Source organism: Lathamus discolor, chromosome 3 (genome assembly GCF_037157495.1).
Source record: "Lathamus discolor isolate bLatDis1 chromosome 3, bLatDis1.hap1, whole genome shotgun sequence".
NCBI classification, from domain to species: Eukaryota; Metazoa; Chordata; class Aves; order Psittaciformes; family Psittacidae; genus Lathamus; species Lathamus discolor.
The window spans coordinates 51,371,486-51,395,445 of record NC_088886.1 but is presented as its reverse complement, the minus strand read 5'-3'; the positions used below and the strand labels follow the sequence as shown (position 1 = coordinate 51,395,445).

General features: G+C 44.1%; 1 protein-coding gene across 1 annotated transcript; it reads left to right on the top strand.

Moving 5' to 3' along the window:
- Positions 1-1,371: 1,371 nt before the first annotated feature.
- TF (transferrin) lies at positions 1,372-14,294 on the top strand. Its single transcript, XM_065675192.1, has 17 exons — positions 1,372-1,498; positions 3,257-3,420; positions 3,639-3,747; positions 4,523-4,714; positions 4,914-5,049; positions 5,492-5,547; positions 6,452-6,621; positions 6,746-6,932; positions 7,996-8,150; positions 8,873-8,966; positions 9,097-9,132; positions 9,687-9,845; positions 10,912-11,056; positions 12,014-12,078; positions 12,443-12,627; positions 13,436-13,622; positions 14,056-14,294. The coding sequence occupies exons 1-17, from the start codon at positions 1,456-1,458 to the stop codon at positions 14,091-14,093; spliced, it is 2,121 nt and encodes a 706-aa protein (XP_065531264.1). The 5' UTR covers positions 1,372-1,455; the 3' UTR covers positions 14,094-14,294.
- The last annotated feature ends 9,666 nt before the right edge of the window (positions 14,295-23,960 follow it).

The window sequence follows — 23,960 nt, the reverse complement described above, 5'->3', positions numbered from 1 at the left end:
GGCTGCATGAGCCAGAGCATTGATATCTTACTTTGAAAGGCAAGAATGTCCATCATTAATAAGAATTGGCCCTTGCTGTTCAATCTCAGCTTAGCCAGATACATGCATTTGATTGTGGAAGGAGCATTCTTTTTGCACAAAACCATGCACCCAGGTATGGTTCTAGCTAGAACTTGTAGAAGCATGTGTGTGTATTTAGTGAGAGAGGGGACCTGCTGTGTGAATAGAAGTGCATTTTCTAACACAACGCAGGCTACTTCCAGCCAACCTTAGCCAAGAGCCTGGTATGGGCAAGCCCATGGATCTGCTGCATGGAGGGTGCAGGCTATGGGAGAGGATAGACCTGTGCAGGAGATCCAGAAGATCACAAAAGGAGGCTGGTACTCTTGAAAGCCAACCTGGAAACTGGACTTCACTGCTGGGCTTCCTGCAGCACCCTTGTAGCTTGTGTTGGGTGGACATGGTGGGTGGACCAGCCCCCAGTGCTGTCTAGGGATGCTGTTAGAACTTGTGGGTTAACTGATGTGGTGCAGGGACTCTTATTTAGTGTGCATTTGCCAAAGTCAACCAGAAGCTGGTCTTGTAGCCTGCAGCAAAGGTCAGGACACCCTTTTCGAGACAGATTTGAGCCTGGGACAGTATCACAAAGGCAGACCTTTGTAAACCAAGCCGTGCCCCACTGGTCCTGGCTGCAGGGAGATAAATCACGAGTGGTACAATCAGGTGGAGAGGTTTTGCAGAGGAAGGGAGAGGAAGGTGACTGCTAATCTCAGCACTTCTTCCCAGGTTCATCCCGAGAACTTAACAAAGCTGCAGTGCAGTTTTTCCTGGTGGCTGCAGGGCATTTATTGAGCTCGCTGCTCACTGCCATTGACCCTTCTTGTCTGTGCAATGAGCTCACCAGATCATGTGGAAGGATCATTTACTGGCTTTCAACACCATTGCCAATGCACTCAGTGTGCTGCAAGGCAAAGGGCGACAGGCACAACAGCAGCAGTTACTGGCAAGCATGAAAAACCCAGGGCTGGATCCAGCAGGGACTTTGAGAGATCCGGCTGTGCAAGGCAGGGGGTGGCCAGCACAAAAAAAGCCTCTCCTGCAGCGTTTCAGCCTGCAGAGGAATTCAGATGTCACAACTTGGGAATTTTCCATCTGAAGCCCCTTGGAAAATGAAAAGCACCTTGCCCTGCTCTGACTCCCGCCTGCAGAAGGGTTCAGTGCCAAATTGAAAGGCTTCCTAAAAATGGGCTGATCCAGGGAGGGGGGCGATTTAGGAGCTATTGAGAAACAAGGAAGAACAAACAGTGTTAGGTCATTGCTTCTGCAAACACAGCCAGGGCTGTTCTTCTATAAAAGGGGGAGAAAGCAGCTCCAGAGCCATCACAGACTTGGAGGGGACGGTCTGTGACCAAGGATACTGCATCCCCTCCACGGCACCTGACTCCCTGCCCAAGTATGAAACTCATACTCTCCACTGTGCTGTCCTTCGGGATAGTGGGTAAGTGCCTGCTGAAAGCAGTTTTGGGGGAAAGGAAGAGCCAAAACTTCCTGGGGCCCCAGGCTCTCCCCTAGATGAAGCTGTTTTATAGCTGCAGCATGTGCCAGACCCAGGCAGCGGTTAAGTATAAGCCAGGATGTAAAGCGATGCTTGCTTCAGCAGCTGTGGATCAATGTCAACAAGGATGGTATTTTGGGCATTAATGACAGCCAGCTTTTTCCTTGGGCCAACCCATAGAGGTCTTCAGCTCCCCACAGCAAGCTACTGAGCACCCAGCTGGCAAGGAGAAGGGATGCTTGGCATCTATGGCCAGGGAGGAGACTGCTCCGGAGAGGCTCCACACCTCTGCTGTTGTGGGGCAAAGGGAAAAGTCACCCTTCTGCCACTGCTGTACTGGGAGAGGAGTAGGGAGAAGAGCTCTGTCAGCCAGTGAGAACGAGAAATCAGAGGGAGACCTGCCTGCTAAGCCTGCATGTGTGTTGGGTTAAACCTGAGGGCAGTGATAATAAAATAGAGCTTATACAACAGACTCCGCACACTCCCTGCTCTGCCCTACTGCTGTGGCTGCACTTTCCTCAGGCTCCCCTCTGTCTCATGCCTAAATTGTGCTGCTGCAGAGCTGGCTCTGCTTGAAGCCATTCTTTTGCTTCTCTCCCTGCTCACAGCTTCGGCAAGCAATGGGCAGGTAGACACGGCAAGGAGACTGCTGCCATCTACACCTGACCTGGGGACCACTGCCTAGAAAGAGGGGTTCCCTTCTTGCTGTAGGCATCCCCCATAAAGTGTGGTGGTGATAAATGTCCTCTGGTGGGAAGTGCTCCCTGTGCCGCTGGCATCAGGAAGTCCTCAAGCACCTTTGCTGAGTACTAGCACGCAATGTCTTTTTAATGGTGAAGAATTCCTCCTCCATTGCATGGAAGGAGCACAGAGGCTGCCCAAAAGCTCTGTAGCACAGGTTAGTATGGAGGTGCTTGAATGAAATGTGCCATCAAGGGTTTGGAGAGAGTGAGCTGTGCGGACACCTCTTGGTGTGCACAATCCTGCCAGAAAAGGACACAGTTAGGGTGACGTGTGCAGCACAAGCTGGCCACATACTTTAACCGCAACTAAAGGGGGTGTGAGACCTCCACCTGAGGTCTTTGCTATGCTTCAGTCTCCTAGAGCAGCCAGTCAGCTGCATTTACTGACTGGGGGGGTTCTTAGAAGAGAGGACTGTGGTGCTGGTATGGCATCTCTATTACCAAGTGTAGTGGAGGAGGTGAGATATAAAGAGACAGTTAAATAGATCATCTAGCTGCCAAGGTCACTTAGTGATGTACCGAGTTGCGATGTACTAAGTTGGTGATGTACTGAATATAGTCTGGCCAGGTCAGAGCTGCTCTCCCTTTGGGGTTATTTGTAAAGACTCTGCTTCAGTGCACAACTTTTTTCCCCTGTTTTTGCAAAGTCTTGAGTTTGATTGCTGTTGAAACGTGTGGATTTGTTCTACTCCTGTGGATGTTGCTGCTTGAATCATTATTCTCTCCAGGACATACATTACCCAGAGACAGGAATGCTTCTCCCAGGTGTGCTTCAAGGTGTACATATCAGGCAAGAAAAAATGACCTAGGAGACTTGCAAGGGAGATCCTGCATCCGGCCACCACTCAAGGATATGATTGCAGGGAACCAGAGATCTTGTATTCACAGAGATGCTGTTTCTCTCCAGTTGTTGTCATTCTACCTCTCTGAGACTATTAATTTCTGGTTCTTTCTACAGCCCTGTGTTTTGCTGCTCCCCCCAAGGCCACCATCAGATGGTGCACAATATCCTCAGCTGAAGAGAACAAATGCAATAGCCTAAGGGACCACATGCAACAAGAGAACACTGCATTGAGTTGCCTGCAGAAAGCAACATACCTTGACTGCATAAAAGCCATTTCGGTGAGTGGGCAGCATCTGTGCTGGGCACTGTGAGGATGTTTCAGCAGCCTGTTACACCTGGAGAAGGTTGGAGTTTCCTTTGGGTCATTGGTTGTTACTTGTGATCCCCCTGTAGAGAAGGACTCACCCACACAGATGCAAGGGAGACTCTGGGCAAGTGTTTTTCCCTCATGTGTCCCTGCTCTTTGTTTATTGACTGAAATGTTCTTCTTGTTTAGAATAATGAAGCAGATGCCATCAGCTTGGACGGCGGTCAAGTTTTTGAGGCAGGCCTTGCCCCTTACAAGCTGAAGCCCATTGTTGCTGAGGTCTACGCACAAAATGGAGGTACATTTTCATGCAGTACTTTTAAGCCAAGTGGTGGTAAGAAACTGATAGTTCAAGGGCCGTTCTTCACATGCAGAGCTCCCATGTTATTTGTGTTGTGTGCCCAAGATATTGCCCCTGGCTCACAGATCCCAGAGGGAAAAGGGTGGTGGGTTCCCCATTTTTGATGTTAGCTGTAATGAAAGTCACTGAAGCCAATTTTGACCTCTGCCCTGGAGCTCAGCCTGTTTCCACACAATATTCAGGATCAAAGCAATGTGGAAGAATCATTCCCAACATGGTAGCTAAGAAATCACTGATACTAAATCAAAAGATGTGGTCTCTACTGCCCCTGAAACTCAGTAATTTTATTTATATGTAGCATGTGATGGACTATGTATAATTTTGAAGACTACATGGAATTTTGGTCTTGCAAGGCTTACATGTATGCTTCAGTGGGCAACAGCATTGGAGAAAAGACTTGCCAAAGAAGATTTGCCAAAAAGACTTGTTGAAGCGTCTTTACAAAACTATGGGCAAGTCTAATGTCTGCCCAGTGGCAAAGCATTTTGTGTGTGACTGATAGTATTTCCAGGTTGCTTACTGTTGCAAGCTGTGAGGTTCAGTGTTGGTTTGATATCAGCAGTGTAGCTCACCCCTAAGAAAATGGGAAGACTATGTTGCTGATTATTTGGAAGTACAGCACTTTATGCTCTGAAACTGGGGGTCTGGCAGGATTTGAAATGTTCCTAAATCCCACTATTTCCTTGCTTTCCTGTTTTCTACTACACTGCAGGCTCCACAACCAGCTACTACTCTGTGGCAGTTGTGAAGAAAGGAACAGGCTTCACAATAAATGACTTGCAGGGCAAGACCTCATGCCACACAGGCTTGGGCAGGTCTGCTGGCTGGAACATCCCCATTGGGACACTCCTCCGCCGGGGAGACATCAAGTGGGAAGGCAAAGACTCCGGCTCCATTGAGCAAGGTGAGGTGGGAAACAGTGAGAGAGATGGGCTGGAGTTAAGCTGGTGGTACAGTGAAAGTGATGTTGCCTGATCTTCTATAGAGGTCCAGAGATGGCTCATGGAGGAATAGAGCCATTGGCATTCTTTGTGCATCCCCTCCCTTCCAGGTCCTTGTACAAGTGGATCTTAGACTAACCATTGCTTCTTTCTCATCCACAGCGGTGGCCAATTTTTTCTCTGCCAGCTGCGTGCCTGGTGCCACCACTGAACAAAAACTGTGCCGTCAGTGCAAGGGGGACTCCAAAACCAAATGCTCCCGCACAGCGCCTTATTCTGGGTATTCGGGAGCTTTTCAGTGAGTGAAAGTTATTTTTCCTTTGGGGAAATATTCTAGCCCTGTTTTTGTTATTCATACCAGCTTTTGTTACACTAGGGAGGGCTATGTTGTAACCAGAGGTCCTGAGGTAACTGAATTTCTAGCACAACTGGGAGTCCTGGTAATAAAAGGTCCAATTAGGAATAACTGTCAGGCAGCTAGTGGGAGATGACAGAGGCAGCTGCCTTGCATGGCTCTGCACAGACTTAAGAATACACAGCATTAGCATCGTGCTAAGTCTAACTGGGCTTCTTGAGCATTGCTACTTTGCCATTACATTTTCTTCCCTGCCAGCATAGGATTTTGGGAGGAAAACCATTACTCTGTATTTGCAGTTTGTGCTGCAGTAATTTGCAGAAACAGTAGATAGGGAGTTACAATGGCTGGCTTTTAACATCTCTTGTGTTACTCCCACCTGCAGCTGTCTGAAAGATGGAAAAGGAGATGTGGCTTTTGTGAAACACACAACTGTTCAAGGTATGCCTGCAAGATCACTTGTTTCTCTCCTTTTTAGTCCAACCTCTTGCTGCTACTCTATCCTGCAATTAGTCTACACAGTGCAGGCTTTCATTGTTCTCCAGGTTTGCCCTAAACCTCTTCTTTCATCGTTAGAAACCTGGTTTGCACACTGCCAACTGACTCATCCTTGTTAGTGAGAAATATGATGATGGTGGGGTCCACTTTTTCTTCTTGGGCCTGCTTCTTTGAAGAAGGAAGATCTGCTTGATTTAAGTTCAATGATACTATCATCAGTACCACATTGCAGGGCCAGCTGTACTGTTATCACAGCAAACACAGGAAAAGAGGTGTAAGGCAATTACGCTCACCCGTAACTCGGGGAGGGAGTTTAGAGGGAGTACAGCCCACAGCAAGAGTTCACTAACTTCTGGGAGATGGAAGATGGCCTGACATGCCCAGGGCCTGCAGTGAGCTCAGTGAACCACCAAGATGGTCATGGGGCAGGCACACTTGTCCTGTGAGGAGATGCTCAGGGTGGTGGGCTTGACCAGCCTGGGGAAGAGATGGTTTTGGGGGGACCTCAGAACAGCCTGCCTGTCCTTATAAGCCTGTACTTATAAGGAGGCTAGCAAGAAGATGGAGCCTTTATGGAGGTGGACAATGGAAAGATGAGAGACAATAATCATAAATGGAAATAAGAGAGGTTTGGACCAGATAGAAGGGGAAATGTTTTCCCCTTGAGGACAATCAAATAGTGGGACAGGTTACCCGGGACAGGTTACCCAATACAGCTATGCATTCTCTGTTCTTGAAGGTTTTCAAGATCTATCTAAAGCAACCTGGTAGCATTACAAAGCTGCCCAGGCTGACTTTTCTGTCTGTTTTCATGGTGATACAACTCACAATTCCTCTCTTCCTCAAGAAAATGCCCCAGATGAGAAGGATGAGTATGAGCTTCTGTGTCTGGATGGCAGCCGTCAGCCTGTGGACAACTACAAAGCCTGTCACTGGGCCAAGGTTCCTGCTCATGCTGTTGTGGCTCGAGATGATAGCAAGGTTGATGACATCTGGAACTTCCTCTCAAAAGCTCAGGTATTGTCAAGCTCTCCTTTCCTTCCCCCAGAATCCCTGCTTCTGTCCTCTGACTTTGCTTGCTCTCTCCAGCTTTCCAAGAGCTTTGGTACAGTCATTTGCAGATTATTTTCCCTCAATACAGGAAAGATTTGGTGTGGGCACAAGCAGCTCCTTCCATCTCTTTGGGCCACCTGGCAAGAAGGACCCAGCCCTCAAAGACTTGCTTTTCAAAGACTCTGCTGTCCAGCTGAAGCGTATCCCATCATTGATGGATTCCCAACTCTACCTGGGCTTTGAGTACTACACTGCCATCCAGAGCATTCAGAAAGGTAGGCAGGATGTGAAACACTAGTGTTGTGTCAGTGCGAGCTGTGTTGAAGAGATGGCATCAGCAAATACAACTAGGCAAAAGGAACACAATTATTTAAAAAACAGATAAGTATCCTCTGCAGAAGATTTCCTGTGAAAGGTGTTATCATTAAAATCACACCATCTTCACAAACTTTGCTTACAAAAGGAATTTGTTGATTCCAAAATCAAAGTAACGTCATCATCGCACCAACAAAGGTGGAGAATTTACACGCACTCTACCCCTTCTCCCTTCAGTACGATTACAGAAATTGCCCATGGTTATTCAGCTGGTGATAGAGATTTGGCATAGTCAAAACTGCTGCTTAGAAAAGCCATTTCTGAGATGGAAGAGGAACATCCCAGGACGCCAGGTCCAGTATTGGCCGCTTGAGGGAAACAGTGCGCTTTATTCCCATCTAGACTCATCAAGCTTTTATTGATGTCCTACCTGGACTTCTGGAAGTCAAACATCCCACAAACGACCTCCAAAACGCACTTAAAATGTAGAGTTGCTCAGAGATCTCTGTGCCAGGCTCAGCCACTGTGGCTTTTATGGAAGAGGGTGCACGGACTTTGTAGCATCAAAACAGACTATTCAGATGCCACTCCATGTAAACATAACTAGGTTGTACTTTTCCAGCTCAGCCTGGTCTTAGTCTCGTGGTTGTCTAGGCTGTGAGGTCTGGAAAATGTGAAATATCTTGTAGGTAGCAATACTGAGTACCATTAATGCATGGTGGTTTAGTGGTTGTGATGTTTCAGCTGACATGAATCTGCATGAATGGTTTGTGTTATGCAGAAGTTCTCCTTTCTGATCTGTATATGGGGTTTTGAGCATCCTTCAGCTCAAGAATCACCCCTTCTATTCACACCAGCCAGGGCTTATTAAGCAAGAACCTCTTGCAGTAAGCAGCAGCAGCAGGTTGGTGTGTACAGACGGTTTCATGGATGAGTAAAAGAAACAGAAAGTAGCCTGCTTGTAGCCTTATTGTTCACCAGGGCTCTAGGCTTAGCCTTGGTTTTCCCCTGCTGGTTTTACAGATCAGCTGAACCCCAACCGCAGAGAAAACAAGACACGGTGGTGTGCAGTAGGCAAGAATGAGAAGAGCAAGTGTGACCTCTGGAGTGTGGTGAGCAACGGGGATGTGGAGTGCATCGTGGCAGACAACACCAGGGACTGCATCATTAAGATCATGGTATGGCTTTTTGCTTCTCCTTGTGAACCTTCCAGATGGAGAGCAGCATTGCTTCCTTCAGCCTGGGAATAGCTGGGGTGGAGACAGGGCTAGATTTTAAAAGAAAATAGTGGGAGCGTGGTGAGAAAAACCAGTGGGTAGAAACCAGCCTCATCACAGGGAATGGGGCTGACTAGTTTTTCACCAATTAATGTTCTTAAAAAGAAAATAAATTATTGAACAGTGCTCTTTCTTGAGGTTTCCTAAATAAAAATCAAATTTCTGCTGTGAAGCGACTTTTTATTAGGAAAAGGAAGGTGAAATACAAATCTTGAAAAATACAGAGAAAAACAGTTGCCTGCTTAGGAGTGATTTCATAGCACAGATGAGGATGCTGGTGTCAGCTGAGGGCGTTGGGTTGGTACTATGAAGCGAGCACAAAATGTGAACTTGAAAAGGCAGGTGAGATGAGGAGATCTGTTTGGCAAGGAAGCATGCTAGGAGAGACACACAGGTAAGCCTGTGAATGTCTGGGGAAGTGAGCTGCTGCTGCAGGTGGCTACAAGCACAAGGGCGCATCGAAACTCCCTCTGCATCAGTGAGACCTTGCCTATCCATAAGCTAAGGGATGGTCTCTCACATCACCATAGCTGTAAGACCTCATTTACATCGAGTGCTGCTTTTACAATCTGATTTCTAGGGACACACAGGGTTGTTTGACTGCTGCTCCATTTTCATTGCAGAAAGGTGAAGCAGATGCTATCAGCTTAGACGGAGGTTTTGTCTATACTGCTGGTGTGTGTGGCTTGGTTCCAGTGATGGGAGAAGTCTATGAGGGTAAGCACAGTCCGGGCTGCCCCTCTGGGTCGTGATGGTGGGGAATGCGCTGGTGCAAAAGCACTGCTTTTGTTCTGTTTTTTTGGTTTGCCATATCTTTTATCTACTATCTTCTTTTTCCCTCCATCAGATGAAAGTCAGTGCAACAAAGCAGAAGGAGAACCAGGTAATTACTGCCAACAGAGGGACAGAAAGCAGTCCCGATGGGTATAAGTAGAAAAATATATATGCAGTCATGAGTAGAGAATAAATGTCCAGTCTCCACACAAAGAGCCACTGTGTACCTATAGGTCATAGAATCATAGAATAGTTAGGGTTGGAAAGAACCTTAAGATCACCTAGCTCCAACCCCCCTGCCATGGGCAGGGACACCTCACACTAAACCATCTCACCCAAGACTCCATCCAGCCTGGCCTTGAACACTATCAGGGATGGAGCATTCACAGCCTCACTGGGCAACCCATTCCAGTGCCTCACCACCCTAACAGGAAAGAATTTCTTCCTGATATCCAATCTAAACTTCCCCTGTTTAAGTTTTAACCTGTTACCCCTTGTCCTGTAACTACAGTCCCTAATGAACAGTCCATCCCCAGCATCCCTATAGGCCCCCTTCAGATACTGGAAGGTCCCCTCTCCCAAGTGGAGCCAATGTTTTCCTAAGGGAGCATAGTGGGATCCTCGGTTCAGTCCTTAATTCTCCTTTATTTTATCTTCTGAAAGCATCCTACTTTGCTGTGGCTGTTGTGAAGAAATCTGACGGTGATATCACATGGAACAATCTGCAGGGTAAGAAGTCGTGCCACACTGCTGTCGGGAGAACTGCTGGCTGGAACATCCCCATGGGCTTGATTCACAACAGGACGGGGAGCTGCAATTTTGGTGAGTTGAGTTTTGCATCCATTCCTTCAAGCTGGGGATCTGCTTGCAGAAACGTTTTCACATCCTTCCGCTGAACTTCAAAGTTTCTTATGCCTCCAAGATCCCCACCTGGAGGTGGGAAATGGAGAAGACTTTGATGTTTAAGGTTCCACTGAGCAAAGGTTTAGGCTGTTGGTAACTCTTTCAGAGTAAGATATGGCATATCAGCTGCTTTCAGGTGGTTTTGTTTTCTTTTTGCATCCCTCCCCTTCCCTTTGCAGCAGCCCAAAACGTACTCCCAAAAAGAATATAGGGCTGCCCCAGGTAGGAGGGTCCTGGTCCTTCTGCAGGGTGTGGGGTGGGGGTTTATCAAGCTCAGAAGGGAGGGCAGGGGCTGAGAATAGGGGAGAGAAGCTGAACTTCATTCGAGAAACATAAAGGGACTGCTCTGACTGCCTGAGAAATAAGGGAGTAAAAGTCTGCATTTGCTCTGCAACTTCAGAATCTGTTCACAAAAGCACCTTCTACATCCATCTTTCAATCAGTGAGATTTACAGGGAGTCCAACACAAATAATATGGAAATACCATCTACCAAGGCAAATCAATCATACCATTATTAAAAGGAAATTTCTAACTGCAGGAAGATCGTAGTGTTGGTGAGTTTTAGACTCAGCCTCTCCGTTCTCCTGCCTGGCTTTCCCACTGTTCCTTCTTCTCCCAGAGATCTGGCAAATGCTGCAAAATGAACCTCTGACAACCCATAAAGGCATAAAGGCTGTGGAGGCTTGGGCTGGCTCTGGTTGAGCTGAGAATGGTTTGCAGCAAAACCATTCTTCTTCTGCCAAGATAGTGGCTATTGCAATGCAGCTTTAGGCCCCATTTCATTGTCAATAATAATGACACAGGTCTCATAGTGAAAACTGGATGCATGCGATTTGCTGCCCACTGAATCGTGCTCCTTCTCACAGCCTGTTTACAGCTCCTGGTGATCAATAATACAAATTCAGCACAAGAACATATTATTAAAAGAAAACCCAGCTTTTCAGTGCGAGGAAAAGTCAATTTTTTACCTATTTCTGCTTTCAGATGAATACTTTAGTGAGGGCTGTGCTCCTGGGTCTCCTCCTAACTCCCGACTCTGCCGACTCTGCAAGGGCTCAGGTGGGGTTCCACCGGAGAAGTGCGTCGCCAGCTCCCATGAGAAATACTATGGATATACTGGAGCTTTCCGGTAGGTGGTGGAAACATTCAGGCTGCTCCCAAGTACCGTAGGGCTAATGACAGAAGTGATGGGTAGATCACATACAGAGTACAGCCTTATGCTGAAGCTAATTTGCTGACCTTTTTAAGTCCATTACACTGCTGAAGGTACATATGTCTGTAATATTATGCATATGCCATATATGCTATATATATGCGTATATATGCATATGCTATATATATGTTTTTTTTCTTTATGCAGCTTCATGCAAATTTATATAAAATGTTCCCATTCTATAAAACCAATGTCCTGGTGTCACCATGCAAACCTGGAGAGACACAAGTGTCTTGGCCAGACCTCCTACACTGGCAGCAGTGCTACATTTTCATAGCAAATAAGGAGTGTAAAAGATGGGGACACACAAACAGTGCTGCCCGTAGACCATCTCTGTTTACAACACTGCTTGCCTTAGTTAAACCGAGCCATCCTCTGAAAAGTGCAGAGACCAGAGGTCAGCCCCAGTACCATCTCCTACACAGCCACTCAGTATCAGGCCAAGTCTAAGCAATTCATGTGGGGCACGAATTTAAAAAGAGAATTAATCTTCTTTCATTTACCTCTAACAGCAAAGAGACCCTGCTTCAGGATTTGCAGTCTTTTGGGGGCAAGTTCATGTTTTTACAAAGCAATTAATGCATTCAGGCAGCATTGCAGAAAGCGAAGCAAATTCTGAACCTGGCCAAACTTCTTCTGTCTGACAATAAAACAAATTGGCTACTTATCATGTGAGGAAGGCGCATGTTTTTCCTCCAGAATGTGTTCAAAGACTCTGTTTTCCATAGCCTGAAAATATCCATGGCATGGCTCCTTAGAGACCTGTCTTTGGAGAGTAATTTTACAAAACAAGACACAAGCCAGAATAAAATCTGTCAGGAAAGGGCCAGGATTCAAGCACCCACATCACTTGTTTTTCTTTGTACTTCCCAGGTGTCTGGTCGAGGAGGGGAATGTGGCCTTTATTAAGCATTCAATTGTCGAGGAAAACACCAACGGTACGTGGTTATTCTGTTGAACGGGTCTTGGCAGGGCTGCCTTCCCCTCCTTGCATTCTTTTTGTTCCCAGTGCAGAAAGTAGTAGGAAGCTTTACCTGCTTGTCTTGTCAACCTCACCCTTCCCGCAGGAGAGGCAGAATTCAGGTGTTAGCAGAAGCTGCCTGCAGGGACACTTTCCTGCTAGCTATCATTTAATTTCAGCTATGCAGTTATTCAAGTGGTCCTGAATAATAACCACAGGTTCCTGCCTTGCTACCTTTGAGCAGTGCTCCAGCAGGAGCAAATGCCTTGCTTAGGTGTTGTGAGGCTGATGTTCTTCTGCTGCACGAGATCTTTGAATCTCCCAACCAATTCTCTTTAAAGGCAAAAATAAAGAAGACTGGGCCAAAAATCTGAAGATGGACCAGTTTGAGTTGCTGTGCACTGACGGGCGACGGGCAAATATCATGGATTACAGGGACTGCCACCTGGCCAGGGTTCCTACCCATGGTGTGGTCACGCGTCCTGAGAAAGCTAAGAGAGTCCGTGAGCTGCTGGAGAGACAAGAGGTCAGTAGCACCGTCAGTGGTGGAAACGTTCTGGGGTTGTTTTTATGCAGCATGTTTGTGCTTTTAGAGAAACGATGCCCTGAGGTTCCCTGAGTCAGTGCAAGGAGATTTTAATTTACTGATACAAGGTGACAGCCTTGCCTCCCAGCCTCCCCGTTCCTTCATCCCTTCCAAACCACTCTGTTTCCTCTGCAACCTCAGTAAATATGCATTTAGGTAACAGCTGTATCATGGTGGTTGCTGTGCCATGCTATGCTTGTGTGACATGAGGTTATCACCTCCTCCTCAGGATATGCTCTTGCAGGTGTGTTTCAGAAACTCCTCTGAGGTCTCTAAACCAGCTGGGTCAGGCAGAGTCCTGAGGAACACAGAAGCCTTCCTGCACACACAGAGCCTTACAGCTACTGCTGTAAATGTAACCAGGATGAACCAGCTCTGATTTTACACTAAAAACCTTAGTATTTCCCCCACCATCAGGGTCTGCTCAGAGGCACTTGAGAAGTCAGCTCCTTTTCCTTCCGACTTACGGCTAAGGCACACAACTCACCGGCAGCATCTGCTCGTGAGTTCTGGATGTAGTGACCTGTTAAAATGGAAAATAATAGTTTTGACAGTTGTGCCACAACTGTGCCTACCACTGAGATCCCTCATCTAACCACACGGACAGAGTATTCAGTCCTAAACCTCTGGAACTTGGCTGGGGCCCCCCAGGATGATAGTGGAGAACTAGGACTAACAGCTAGGCTTGTACAAGCTGCATCTTGACAGCTTTCTATGCTTTACATACCACCTTGTGCCTTTATTTCAGAAACTGTTTGGAACCAAAGGAATTGAGAAAGAAAGGTTCAGTATGTTTCAGTCTCAAACCAAGGACCTTCTGTTTAAAGACTTGACCAAGTGTCTGGTCAAACTCCGTGATGGCACAACGTACAAGGAATTCCTTGGAGATCAGTACTATGCTTCAGTTTCTAGCCTCAATACCTGCAATCCATCAGGTAACTGTGACAGCCTCAGGAAGAGCTGCAGTTCTTCGCCTTGCAGCCATGAACAGTTTTTTCTGTAGCTGTCCATTTAATTCTTTGAAAGCAAAATGAGGATAACTCATGAAGATGCCAGTATACTTTATTCAAAGTTTCTTCAATGACCTGGAAACAGTCTTAAGAGTCTGCTGCTCTGGTATCAACAGGGGTCACATATTTCCACTCACCTTTAGGAAATAGACATTTTGAGAGATGACAGAGAGAACCCACCCTGTCCCATCAGTGTGTGTTCAGTACGATCTGCGGTTAATACACGGGGTGGGGGGGGGGGGGTGTTGTGGCACACTGGATATGGCAATGATGATGTTGGCATGGCTGGGTGGGGGCTGTTGGGATGAGGGTGTTTAAAGGCAGGATCTGAACTTCTCCCTGCCCTTTCCCTTTTCAGATCTCCTCCAGGTGTGCACTTTCCTTGAGGACAAGTAGTGAGATGGGAAGGACCCTTGCTGGAGGGGGAGGAAACTTCAAGCAATGACTCCTCTTGTGCCCTCAGCACCAAACACTGACCTGCAGAGGGCTCTTTCCCTTCTCTGCTTTCTCTGCCCTTCCTCATCACTAAAAGTGGCTGTTTGGAGACTTGACCGTTCTCTGCTGCCATCACAGCAAAAAATAAACTCTCAAATCTAACCAAGGTTCCTGAGATTCTTCAATACTTAAGCCCATTCCTTCCCCAGAACCGCTTGCTGTAGGACAGTACCAGATGTCAACATGGCTATTGCCACTCAAGGCTATTGCTGCCCACTAGAGAAATTCATTTCAATGTTTGCCAAAGCAAAATGGATCAAATATACCCTAAAGCCTAATTAACAGCTGTTTTGTACTCTCTGCGCTTTTGCCTCACCCAGGTTATCCCATTATCTCCCCAGCAGATGACAGTTGTCCCATGTAGTTGGGACACTGGAAGAGGGAGGATGTTTATGTCAGGGAAGCTGAAGGGGGGAAAAGTGGTTCTAACATGGAAGGTGTGAACAGAAATCGCTGTCTCATATCTCATCTGGCCAGATCACAGTCATTTTCCTCAGGCAATGACTGATACTTACTCTTAAAACTCATTATAAGTACATGGACTGGGAGACTCCAGGCTCAGACTTGCTTTCTGAGAAACATGTTTTGGTATTCTGCCTGATGTGCTGCTGACCTGAAAACAAACATGTGGGTGGGCAGCCTGACTCTGATCCGCAGTGAAATAAAAAGGCAAGACAAACAGGTCTGCTGAGGCTCTCTGCTTCAGAGGAACAGACTCTGGGGTAATCCAGCTGGTCCCAGCTCTTTTATGAAGGCAGGCATGGAAGAGCTGCTGGCTTTTTTGAGGGAATTAGTATGTTGATGGGCCCACAGTGATGATTTGTGGATGTATATGGTATATGCTGTGAGAAGTCCACTAGCCTGACTGAGATCACCTTGGAAGACAGAAATGTAGATGGGGAGTGATGAAATTTAGTTCCTCACATTTATGTAGGATGAAGTATACTGAACAAATGGCTTTTTTGAACTAGCACGAAATCCAGTGCCTCTGAGAGCCTACCTCTGCAACTAACAGGCTGCAGTTAGAAAACTTGCCTCAAGAAAAGCTGCATCATCTATAGTCCGTATCAGATGTAACCTCTTTCCCCATGAGTAGAAGGCATGGAGAAAAGGAACCTCACTAGAGGATCATAGAGTCTCTGTCCTACCTATGGGAGCCAGATTCTGGCTGCACTGCTGAGGAGAAGGCAAGGACTGGAAGGAGAAAGAACCATAAACTGTAGGTCTGCCGCACCATTTTTTGCAATGAGGGTGGTGAAACACTGGCACAGGCTGCCCAGAGAGGTGGTGGAGACATTCAGTGCCAGGCTGGATGTGGTTCTGAGGAACCTGATCTAGTTGAAGACGTTCCTGCTCATTGCAGCGGTTTGGACTCGAGCTGTGAAGGTCCCTTCCAACCCAAACTGTTCAGTGATTCTATGATTAGAACCCCAGGCAGCGCAGGCATTTCCCACAGCTGCTGAGGGTCTCTTCAGCTCCTTGTAGAAAACCCCCAAAGCCACAATTATCCTTCTCTCTTATGGGAAGGGCTTCTCGCCCTCACACTCTGGTGGGTCTGGTGGGATTGTGCCCTTGCTGAAGCTCACCTGCAGTACCTTGAGCTGAAGTGCTTTGCTGACATGAGGTTAAATTCACCTGGGGGAACACATTTTAATGCAGCCAGGAAGAGGAAACTGGCTTATCTGAGATACTAAGGTCTGTCTGGCATCTGGTTCACATTGAACGTTCGCTACCACACGTACCGCGTGTGAACAACACCCAGCTCTGGGGAAATTCTCTTTGATTTCAACCTGTTTGAAGTGGTCATTTATCAGAGAAGCAAGTGTCACATCTGAAAGCAAAGCTCCTCTGGGGCTGCTGATGGACCCCTGAGCTCAGCAGGAGCCCTGAGGCTGCTCTGCCATTTACCTGTAAGAAAAATAACACCTGAACCACAGCTGCATGTAGAGCTTTCATGCGCATCGCCCCAAATTTATCTACCTTTCCAAGCCTGCCAGCCATGCAGCACTAGTGCAGGTTTCCAGTTCAGTAAAGGGTATTATCTGCTAAACATTTTACAGTGACAAGACTTCAAATGTATCATAGCTGATGGGGGTGCTTATAGACCATAACACACACAGTCTATTCCACAGACTCACTTTCCTGCAGCCTGGGGTACCATCCACAGGGACAGAGATGTGCATTTAAGGCCCTGATTTCAAGAAAATACTATAACAGAAAGGTCCATGCAGGCAAAATGCACAATTCTGGAGACCCCTCTCTACTGATGCCTCTGTCGCACCCTGGTGATCACAGAGCCTCTCTAGGAAGCCCAGCCTTGCAGATGATGCATGCTGCCCAGCATGCAGTGTGCTGATGAAGCCAGACGGGACAAGGTCCTTGGATCCTGCAGTGAAGCACGGCAAAGTGGCATGGGAGGAAGAGGAAAGGCCGCTGAGGATGCAAATGGAAAAGTCTGTATACTTTTAAGGAGAAGATTCTTGCTTTTCATGAAATTAAATAGCTGTCAGGAAAAAAAATCAAGATGTTATTATAGCAGGAGCACATTTCTCTTGTCTTCTCTAATATTCTTTTATAGTCTCTTATTGCCTCTTCTCTTATATTCTTCTATACTCTCTTATAGTCTCTTACATTCTCTTGTATTTTTATATTCTCTTATAGTCTCTTCTCTTATATTCTCTTCTCATGTATTCTCTTCCCATATATTCTCTTAGAACCTCTCAGATTCTTTTCCCTTCTCTTGTAGTTTCTCATAGTCCCTTCCCTTCTCTTATATTTTCTTATAGTCCCTTCCCTTCTGTTAGAATCTCTTCCTCTTTCCTTCCCTTCTCCTATATTCCCTAATATTTTCTAATATTCTCTTCCCTTATATTCTCTTATAATCTCTTATTTTCTCTTCACTTCTCTCATATTCTCTTCCCCTCTTTTCTCTTTTGTTCTCTTCTGTTATAATCTCCTATACTCTCTTATATTCTCTTAATCTCTTCCCTTCTCTTATATTCCCTTAATCTCTTCCCTTTTCTTCTCTTATATTCCCTTCCTTTTCTTCTCTCACATTCTCCCCTCTTCTCTCCTCTTACATTCTCTCCTTTTCAATTCTCTTATCTTGTTATATTCTCTCAGTCTCTTCTCTTATCTTCTCCTATATTCTCTTAAAGTCTCTTCTCTTAGAATCTCTGCCCTTCTCTTACATTTTCTTCTCCTCTCTTACGTTCTCTTACAGTCTCTGCCCTTTTCTTCTTTTATATTCCCTCCCTTCTCTTGCATTCTCTTCTTCCCTTTTACATTCTCTTCTCTTATATTTGCTTCTATTCTCTTAAAGATTCTTCTCTTAGTCTCTTCCCTTTTCTTATTTTATATTTCCTTCCCTTTTCTTCTCTTACATTGTCTCCTCTTCCACTGTCTCCTCTTTTCTTATACATTCTCTCTTCTCTTACATTCTCCTGTATTCTCTGTTAGAAGCTCCTCTCTTCGAGTATCTTCTCTTTTCTTCTCTTATATTCCCTTCTCTTCTCTTACATTCTCTTCTCTCATAGTCTCTTAAGGTCTCTTCTCGTAGAGTCTCTTCCCTTCTTTCATATTCCCTTCCCTTCTCTTATGTTCTCCTTTCTTCTCTTGCATTATCTTCTCTCACATTATCTTATCTTTTCTTACATTCTCTTCTCTATTCTTACAATCTCTTAGATTCTGTTCTATTCTCTTCTCTTAGATTCTCTTCTCTTGTATTATCTCACATTTTCTTCTTAGATTCTCTTCTCTTATAGACTCTAAGAATCTCTTTCCCATTCTTCTCTTAATATTCTCTTCTAGTATGTTCTCTGATATTGTCTTGTCTTACATTCTCTTACATTCTCTTCCCTTATAATCTCTCTTGTATTCTCTTACATTCTCTTATAACAGAATGTAAGTGAAAAGAATACCAGAGAATACAAGAGAATCTAAGATAAGAGAATGTAAGAAAGATAATACATGAGAAGATACTCTAAGAGAATCTGAAAGAATCTAAGAGAATACAAGAGAAGAGAGTCTAAGAGATTCTAATAGATTTTAAGAGGAGAGACTGTAAGATAATAACAGAGCATCAATTAGAATTTAAGAGAAACTAAGAGAATCTAAGAGAAGAGAATGTAAGATAATACAAGAGAAGAGATTCAAAGAGATTCTGAGAGATTTTGGTTCATTCTGAGGGAAGAGAATGTACGATAATAGAAGAGATTTTAAGATACTGAGAGATTCTTAGAGATTCTAAGAGATTCTAACATATTATAAGAGATTCTAACAGATCCTAAGAGAAGAGAATGTAAGATAATAGAAGAGAAGAGATTCGAAGAGATTCAAAGAGATTGTGAGAGATTTTGGTTCATTCTGAGGGAAGAGAATGTACGATAATAGAAGAGATTTTAAGATACTGAGAAATTCTTAGAGATTCTAAGAGATTCTAACATATTATAAGAGATTCTAACAGATCCTAAGAGAAGAGAATGTAAGATAATAGAAGAGTTTCAAAGAGATTCTGAGAGATTTTAAGACAAGAGAATGTAAGATAATACAAGAGAAGAGATTCTGAGAGATTCTGAGAGATTCTAAAAGATTATAACATATTCTAAGAGATTCTAAAACAAGAGAATGTAAGCTAATAAAAGAGATTCTAAGAGATTCTGAGAGATTCCTAGAAAAGAAAATGTAAGATAATACAAGAGAAGAGATTCTGAGAGAATCTCAGAGATTCTTAGAAATTCAAAGAGATTCTAAAAGATTATAACAGATTCTAAGAGAATGTAAGATAATACAAGAGAAGAGATTCTTAGAGATTTTAAGAGAATATAAGATAATAAAAGAGAAGAGATTCTAAAAGATTCTGAGAGATTCTCAGATTATAACAGAATGTAAGATAATAGAGAAGAAATTCTGTAAGATTCTAAGAGATTCTGAGAGAAAAGAACATAAGATAATACAAGAGAAGAGATTCTGAGAGATTCTAAGAGAGTCTGAGAAATTCTTAGAGATACTGAGAGAAGAAAATGTAAGATAATACATGAGAAGAGAGTCTAAGAGATTCTGAGAGATTCTAAGAGAAGAGAATGTAAAATAATATAAGAGAAGAGATTCTGAGAGATTCCTAGAGATTCTTAGAAATTCTAACAGATTCTAAAAAAAAGAGAATATAAGATAATACAAGAGATTCTGAGAGATTCTGAGAGGCTCTGAGAGAAGAGAATGTAAGATGATGCAAGAGAAGAGATTCTAAGAGAATGTAGGATAATACAGGAGAAAAGATTTTGAGAGATTCTAAGAGATTCTGTGGGATTCTAAGAGATTCTGAGAGATTCTAAGATACTTTAAGAGAAAAGAATGTAAGATAATACAAGAGAAGAGATTCTAACAGATTCTAAAAGAGAATGTAAAATAATACAAGAGATTCTTAGAGATTCTAACATATACTAAGAGTAGAGAATGCAAGATAATACAAGAGAAGAGATTCTGAGAGATTCTAGGAGATTCCAAGAGAATCTAAGAGAAGAGAATGCAAGCGAATGAAACAGAAGAGATTCTGAGAGATTCTGAGATTGAGAGATTATGAGAGATTCTATCAGATTCTAAGAGAAGAGAATGTAAGATAATACAAGAGAAGAGATTCTAAGTAAGTGATTCTTACAGATTCTAAGAGAATCTAAGAGATTCTAAGAGAAGAGAATGTAAGGTAATACAAGAGAAGAGATTCCAAGAAAATCTAAGAGAATACAAAAGAAGAGACTGGGAGATTCAGATTCCAAGAGATTCCAAGAGAAGAAAGTGTAAGTTAATAAAAGAGAAGCAAATTGATGAGAATCTAAGAGAAGAGAATATAAGATAATACAAGAGAAGAGATTCTAAGAGAATCTAACAGAATCTAAGGGATGAGAATCTAAGAGAAAAAAATATGAGAGAATCTAAGGGAAGATACTAGAAGATAACAGAATCTAAGAGAACAGACTATAAGAAAATATAAGGGAAGAGAATCTAGGAGAATCTAAAGGAAAAGAATCTAAGAAAATCTAAGGGAAAAGAAAGAATATAAGGGAAGAGAAAGAATATAGGGGAAGAGACTGTAAGCAACGAGACTCAAAGAGAGCAGAGGAGAGGGAAGTGAATATAGTTAATGTTGCCCAGGCCACGCTGTGTGAATCCAGCCTTGCTGCAGAGATGAACCAATGCTGCAGAGATGTTGTTCATACCCACACTTGGTACTCGAGCTTTTGCAAACAACAACCACAGTGAATTTTAATATCCTGATATTTAAAATTAATCATTAACCCCCTTCAGTGATTACAAGACCTCTCCTTACAGTGATGGAGCCCCCTACATTTATAAAGGCAAGTGAAGAACTGAATTTAGATTTAATCTTAAATCATGTGGTGCACCCTTGTGAGGACAGAGGTGAGTGCAAGAGGATGCTGTGAGAACTTCGAGGGCACATTTGAGCCACAGAGCTCTCTCCCTTGCACAGCACAAGGCCCTTGCTATTACCCATTTGGCACCTTCCAAGCCCTCTCAGATATGAGAGCAATTGCAATAGCAGAGGGGAAAGACATCGGCACAGCAGATGGAAATGTGTTTTTTCCTTCTCTCCCCTCTTGCCTCCCTATATGCTTTGGCAGAGGTCCGTGTTAATATTGGAAACCACAGCTTTCAGAAAGCAGTCAGTAAGTGATGCCTGGTCCCTCTGCCCATGCAATGAAGGTCCCTGCAGGTGCTGTGTGGTCCCCTTCCAATGGGACACAGCCCAAGATCACCTTCGTCTGGTTACAGACAGCTTTAAGTGCTTTTGGTCAAATTTCCACAGTATCATTCTTGCTAATACACTTACTGTGGGAGAGGGTTTTAATGGCTTTGAGATGACAGAGGGGAGATTTATACTAGATATTAGGCAGAAGTTCTTTACTACAAGGGTGGGGAGGCACTGACACTGGTTGCCTAGAGAAGCTGTGCCTGTCCCATCCCTGGCAGCGTTCAAGGCCAGGTTGGATGGGGTTTGGAGCACCCTGCTCTAGTGGAAGGTGTCCCTGCCTGTGGCAGGGGGTTGGTACTGGATGAGCTTTAAAGTCCCTTCCAACCCAAAGCAGTCTGGGGTTCTATGATTTTCCACAGCCTCCATTTATTTGGGGAAAAAACCCCAAACAAACAAAAAACAAAACAACAACAAAAAAAGAGATAATTCACAGAGGCAAATCTTCACCCAACTCTTAGAGCTGGGCAGAACCAAGGGCACAGCCCAAGGGTCCAAAGTTTTATTTGGACCTGCCAGAAGGGATTGTTAGTGTCCTCTCTGTATGAACAGGCAAACATGGGATAATGCTGGTGTAAACCCAGCTCATTAAGGCATACGATCATACCCTGCGCTTAGGGTTGAAGCTGTGTGGTTTTGAATACAATTCGATGCATAAGCATTCATGGGACTCCAGAACACAAGACGTTCTGCACATCATGAATGGTTCTAACATTTGTCATCTGGTTCACTTCTCCTGTAGCACAGCCAAATGAGATGGAAGTATCTACAGCACTCCAGGTCAGCCCAAACTGTGCCTCAGTAACGGAGGGATTGAAAGGTGAAACAGCACAGGGGGAAGGCTGAGGAAAAGGAAATACTTGGCTAGAAAAGACATCACTTGGGTGGACTCTTTTCAAACTTCAATAATAAAAAAGTATTAATGCCATTGAAGACTTCTTTGCATTTTCATGCGCCCTGATGATTTGGAGAAAACTCCAGGAACAAACCTGCCAACAAAGTTTTCAAGCTGACAAGCAGGTATTCTTTATTGCGGCGCCGGGAGACACGGGGATAGCTCCTCCTAACGTGTGTCTCCTGTTGCTCCACAAGCTGTCCTTATATAGTCCCTGGTCATACGTACATCACGTCATTTTCCAGAAAGTTCCCCGCATGCGTACAGAATTGTGGTGGTGGTCTCTGAGGGTCGTTTACTTCTTCCAACAATCTTCATCACTTCTGGCAGCCTTTGGAGCACGCGCAGTAGATGCTCATACCAGTTTAATTGGTTCGTTAGCACAGGAGACATAATAATCCTCCTATCCTCCTACTTACCAGTTAGTTTAACTGTAGCCCATCCTGGACACCTGCCATTCCCAGATACTCCTTATCCCTGTGTCCTGTTCCTCTAGACTGTTTTTCTTAAAACTCTGTCAACTGTAACAATTTATCTTGTACAAGAATGCTCAGTGTATTCTCTAGCTGCACTCTATTTTTTTTTCCTATGTATCATGCACTTTAGTAATTTTCCATTGCTACTGTTACAAAGCCATCAAACTTAACATTACTTAAAACTGATTCTAAAGGTTGATATATTCCATTTTGTGATTTTCTGTCCCCCTTGTTTCAAATCTCCCCTTTTTCTGTCCTTTTGCAAATTCTTTTGCAACATTTTATATATTACCATTACCATCAAAAATCTTTTGAAATAATTTCCCGTTTCTACTTGGTGCTTAATTTCACTCCTTTTCCAGTCTTCATAATTTATCATAGCATTTACAACACCAGAGAGAACATTGTCTCATACCACAAGTAATCAATATTAAAATAATTAACACCAATATACCTGCAACCAGTTGCTTCAACCAGGAGAGATCAGGTAACCATGAAGTTAACCCTTTCCATATTTCTTTTCAGAACCCCAGGAGGTGTCATCCATGGCCATTTCATGAAATATCTCTGTTTCCAAATTTCCTCCAGATCTGTTTCAATTCTGCCACTTTGGTCTATATAGGAGCAACAACTTTCACTGATTATGGAACAAACCCCTCCTTGTGATGTCAGTAACATGTCTAGAGCCATTCGGTTTTGTAATACCACCTTAGATAGGCTAGTTATCTCTCGTTCTGCCTGGATTATATCAATGTTTTTATTTTCCATTTTCTCTATGGTTGCTGAGATATTTATAATTTACAATTCACTTACTATAAAACTATGAAATGCAGTGTGCCGTTCAATAATAGGGCTAAATCCTCGCTTAATCCATTTAGAAAAACTTCTCATCCAGGTCCCGGAAGGATACCTGTAGATAATAGTAAAATTGGGTATTACAGCACCTAAGGTACATGCTCCTTTCCAGCTGGGGGGTAGAATCTTGTAAGCATTTCCTCCACATAACCAATACCATCCTTTCCCTTTAGGAACAGGCCACCACTGAACTATGATACCATCTATATTAATAGTATGATTGCATTTTGAATGGTGACCTACGTCTGTGGCATTTGAACAAGCATGATTTCCTACCCTGGTTCCTGGTGCAAATACATCTTTGCGCACAGGTGTAATATTTATTACTTGGATTAACTATTCCAAATTTTAACCTTTCCTTCGGATACAGATTACTAGTGTTCACCCACAAATTTGTCCATGAGACAGTGTTATGAACTGGAATTCCAACCAATGAGAGATCCAGGCTTTCTCCTGGTTTAGGCAACTGTGCACATACCCAACAGTCACTACGATTAAAACTATTACTAACATTCTGCACTGATTTCAGGTACAAATTCTGGTCCCAAGCTTGTGCGCCAGTTATCACACGAGTCCAAATTATGAGACTTCATACGCAAGGGTCCTGAAGGTTTGACCTGCCATGTCTTCTCTGGCTCTGGTGCTTTCTTTATTCTTGACTAATGTATTCAAGCAGGTTGTTCCTTTATCTTCACTGCTGTAAAGGTGGTCAGTAATCTCTGGTACGGTCCGCTCCACTTCTCCTGTAGAGGATCTCCTGAAAAATTCTTAACGTA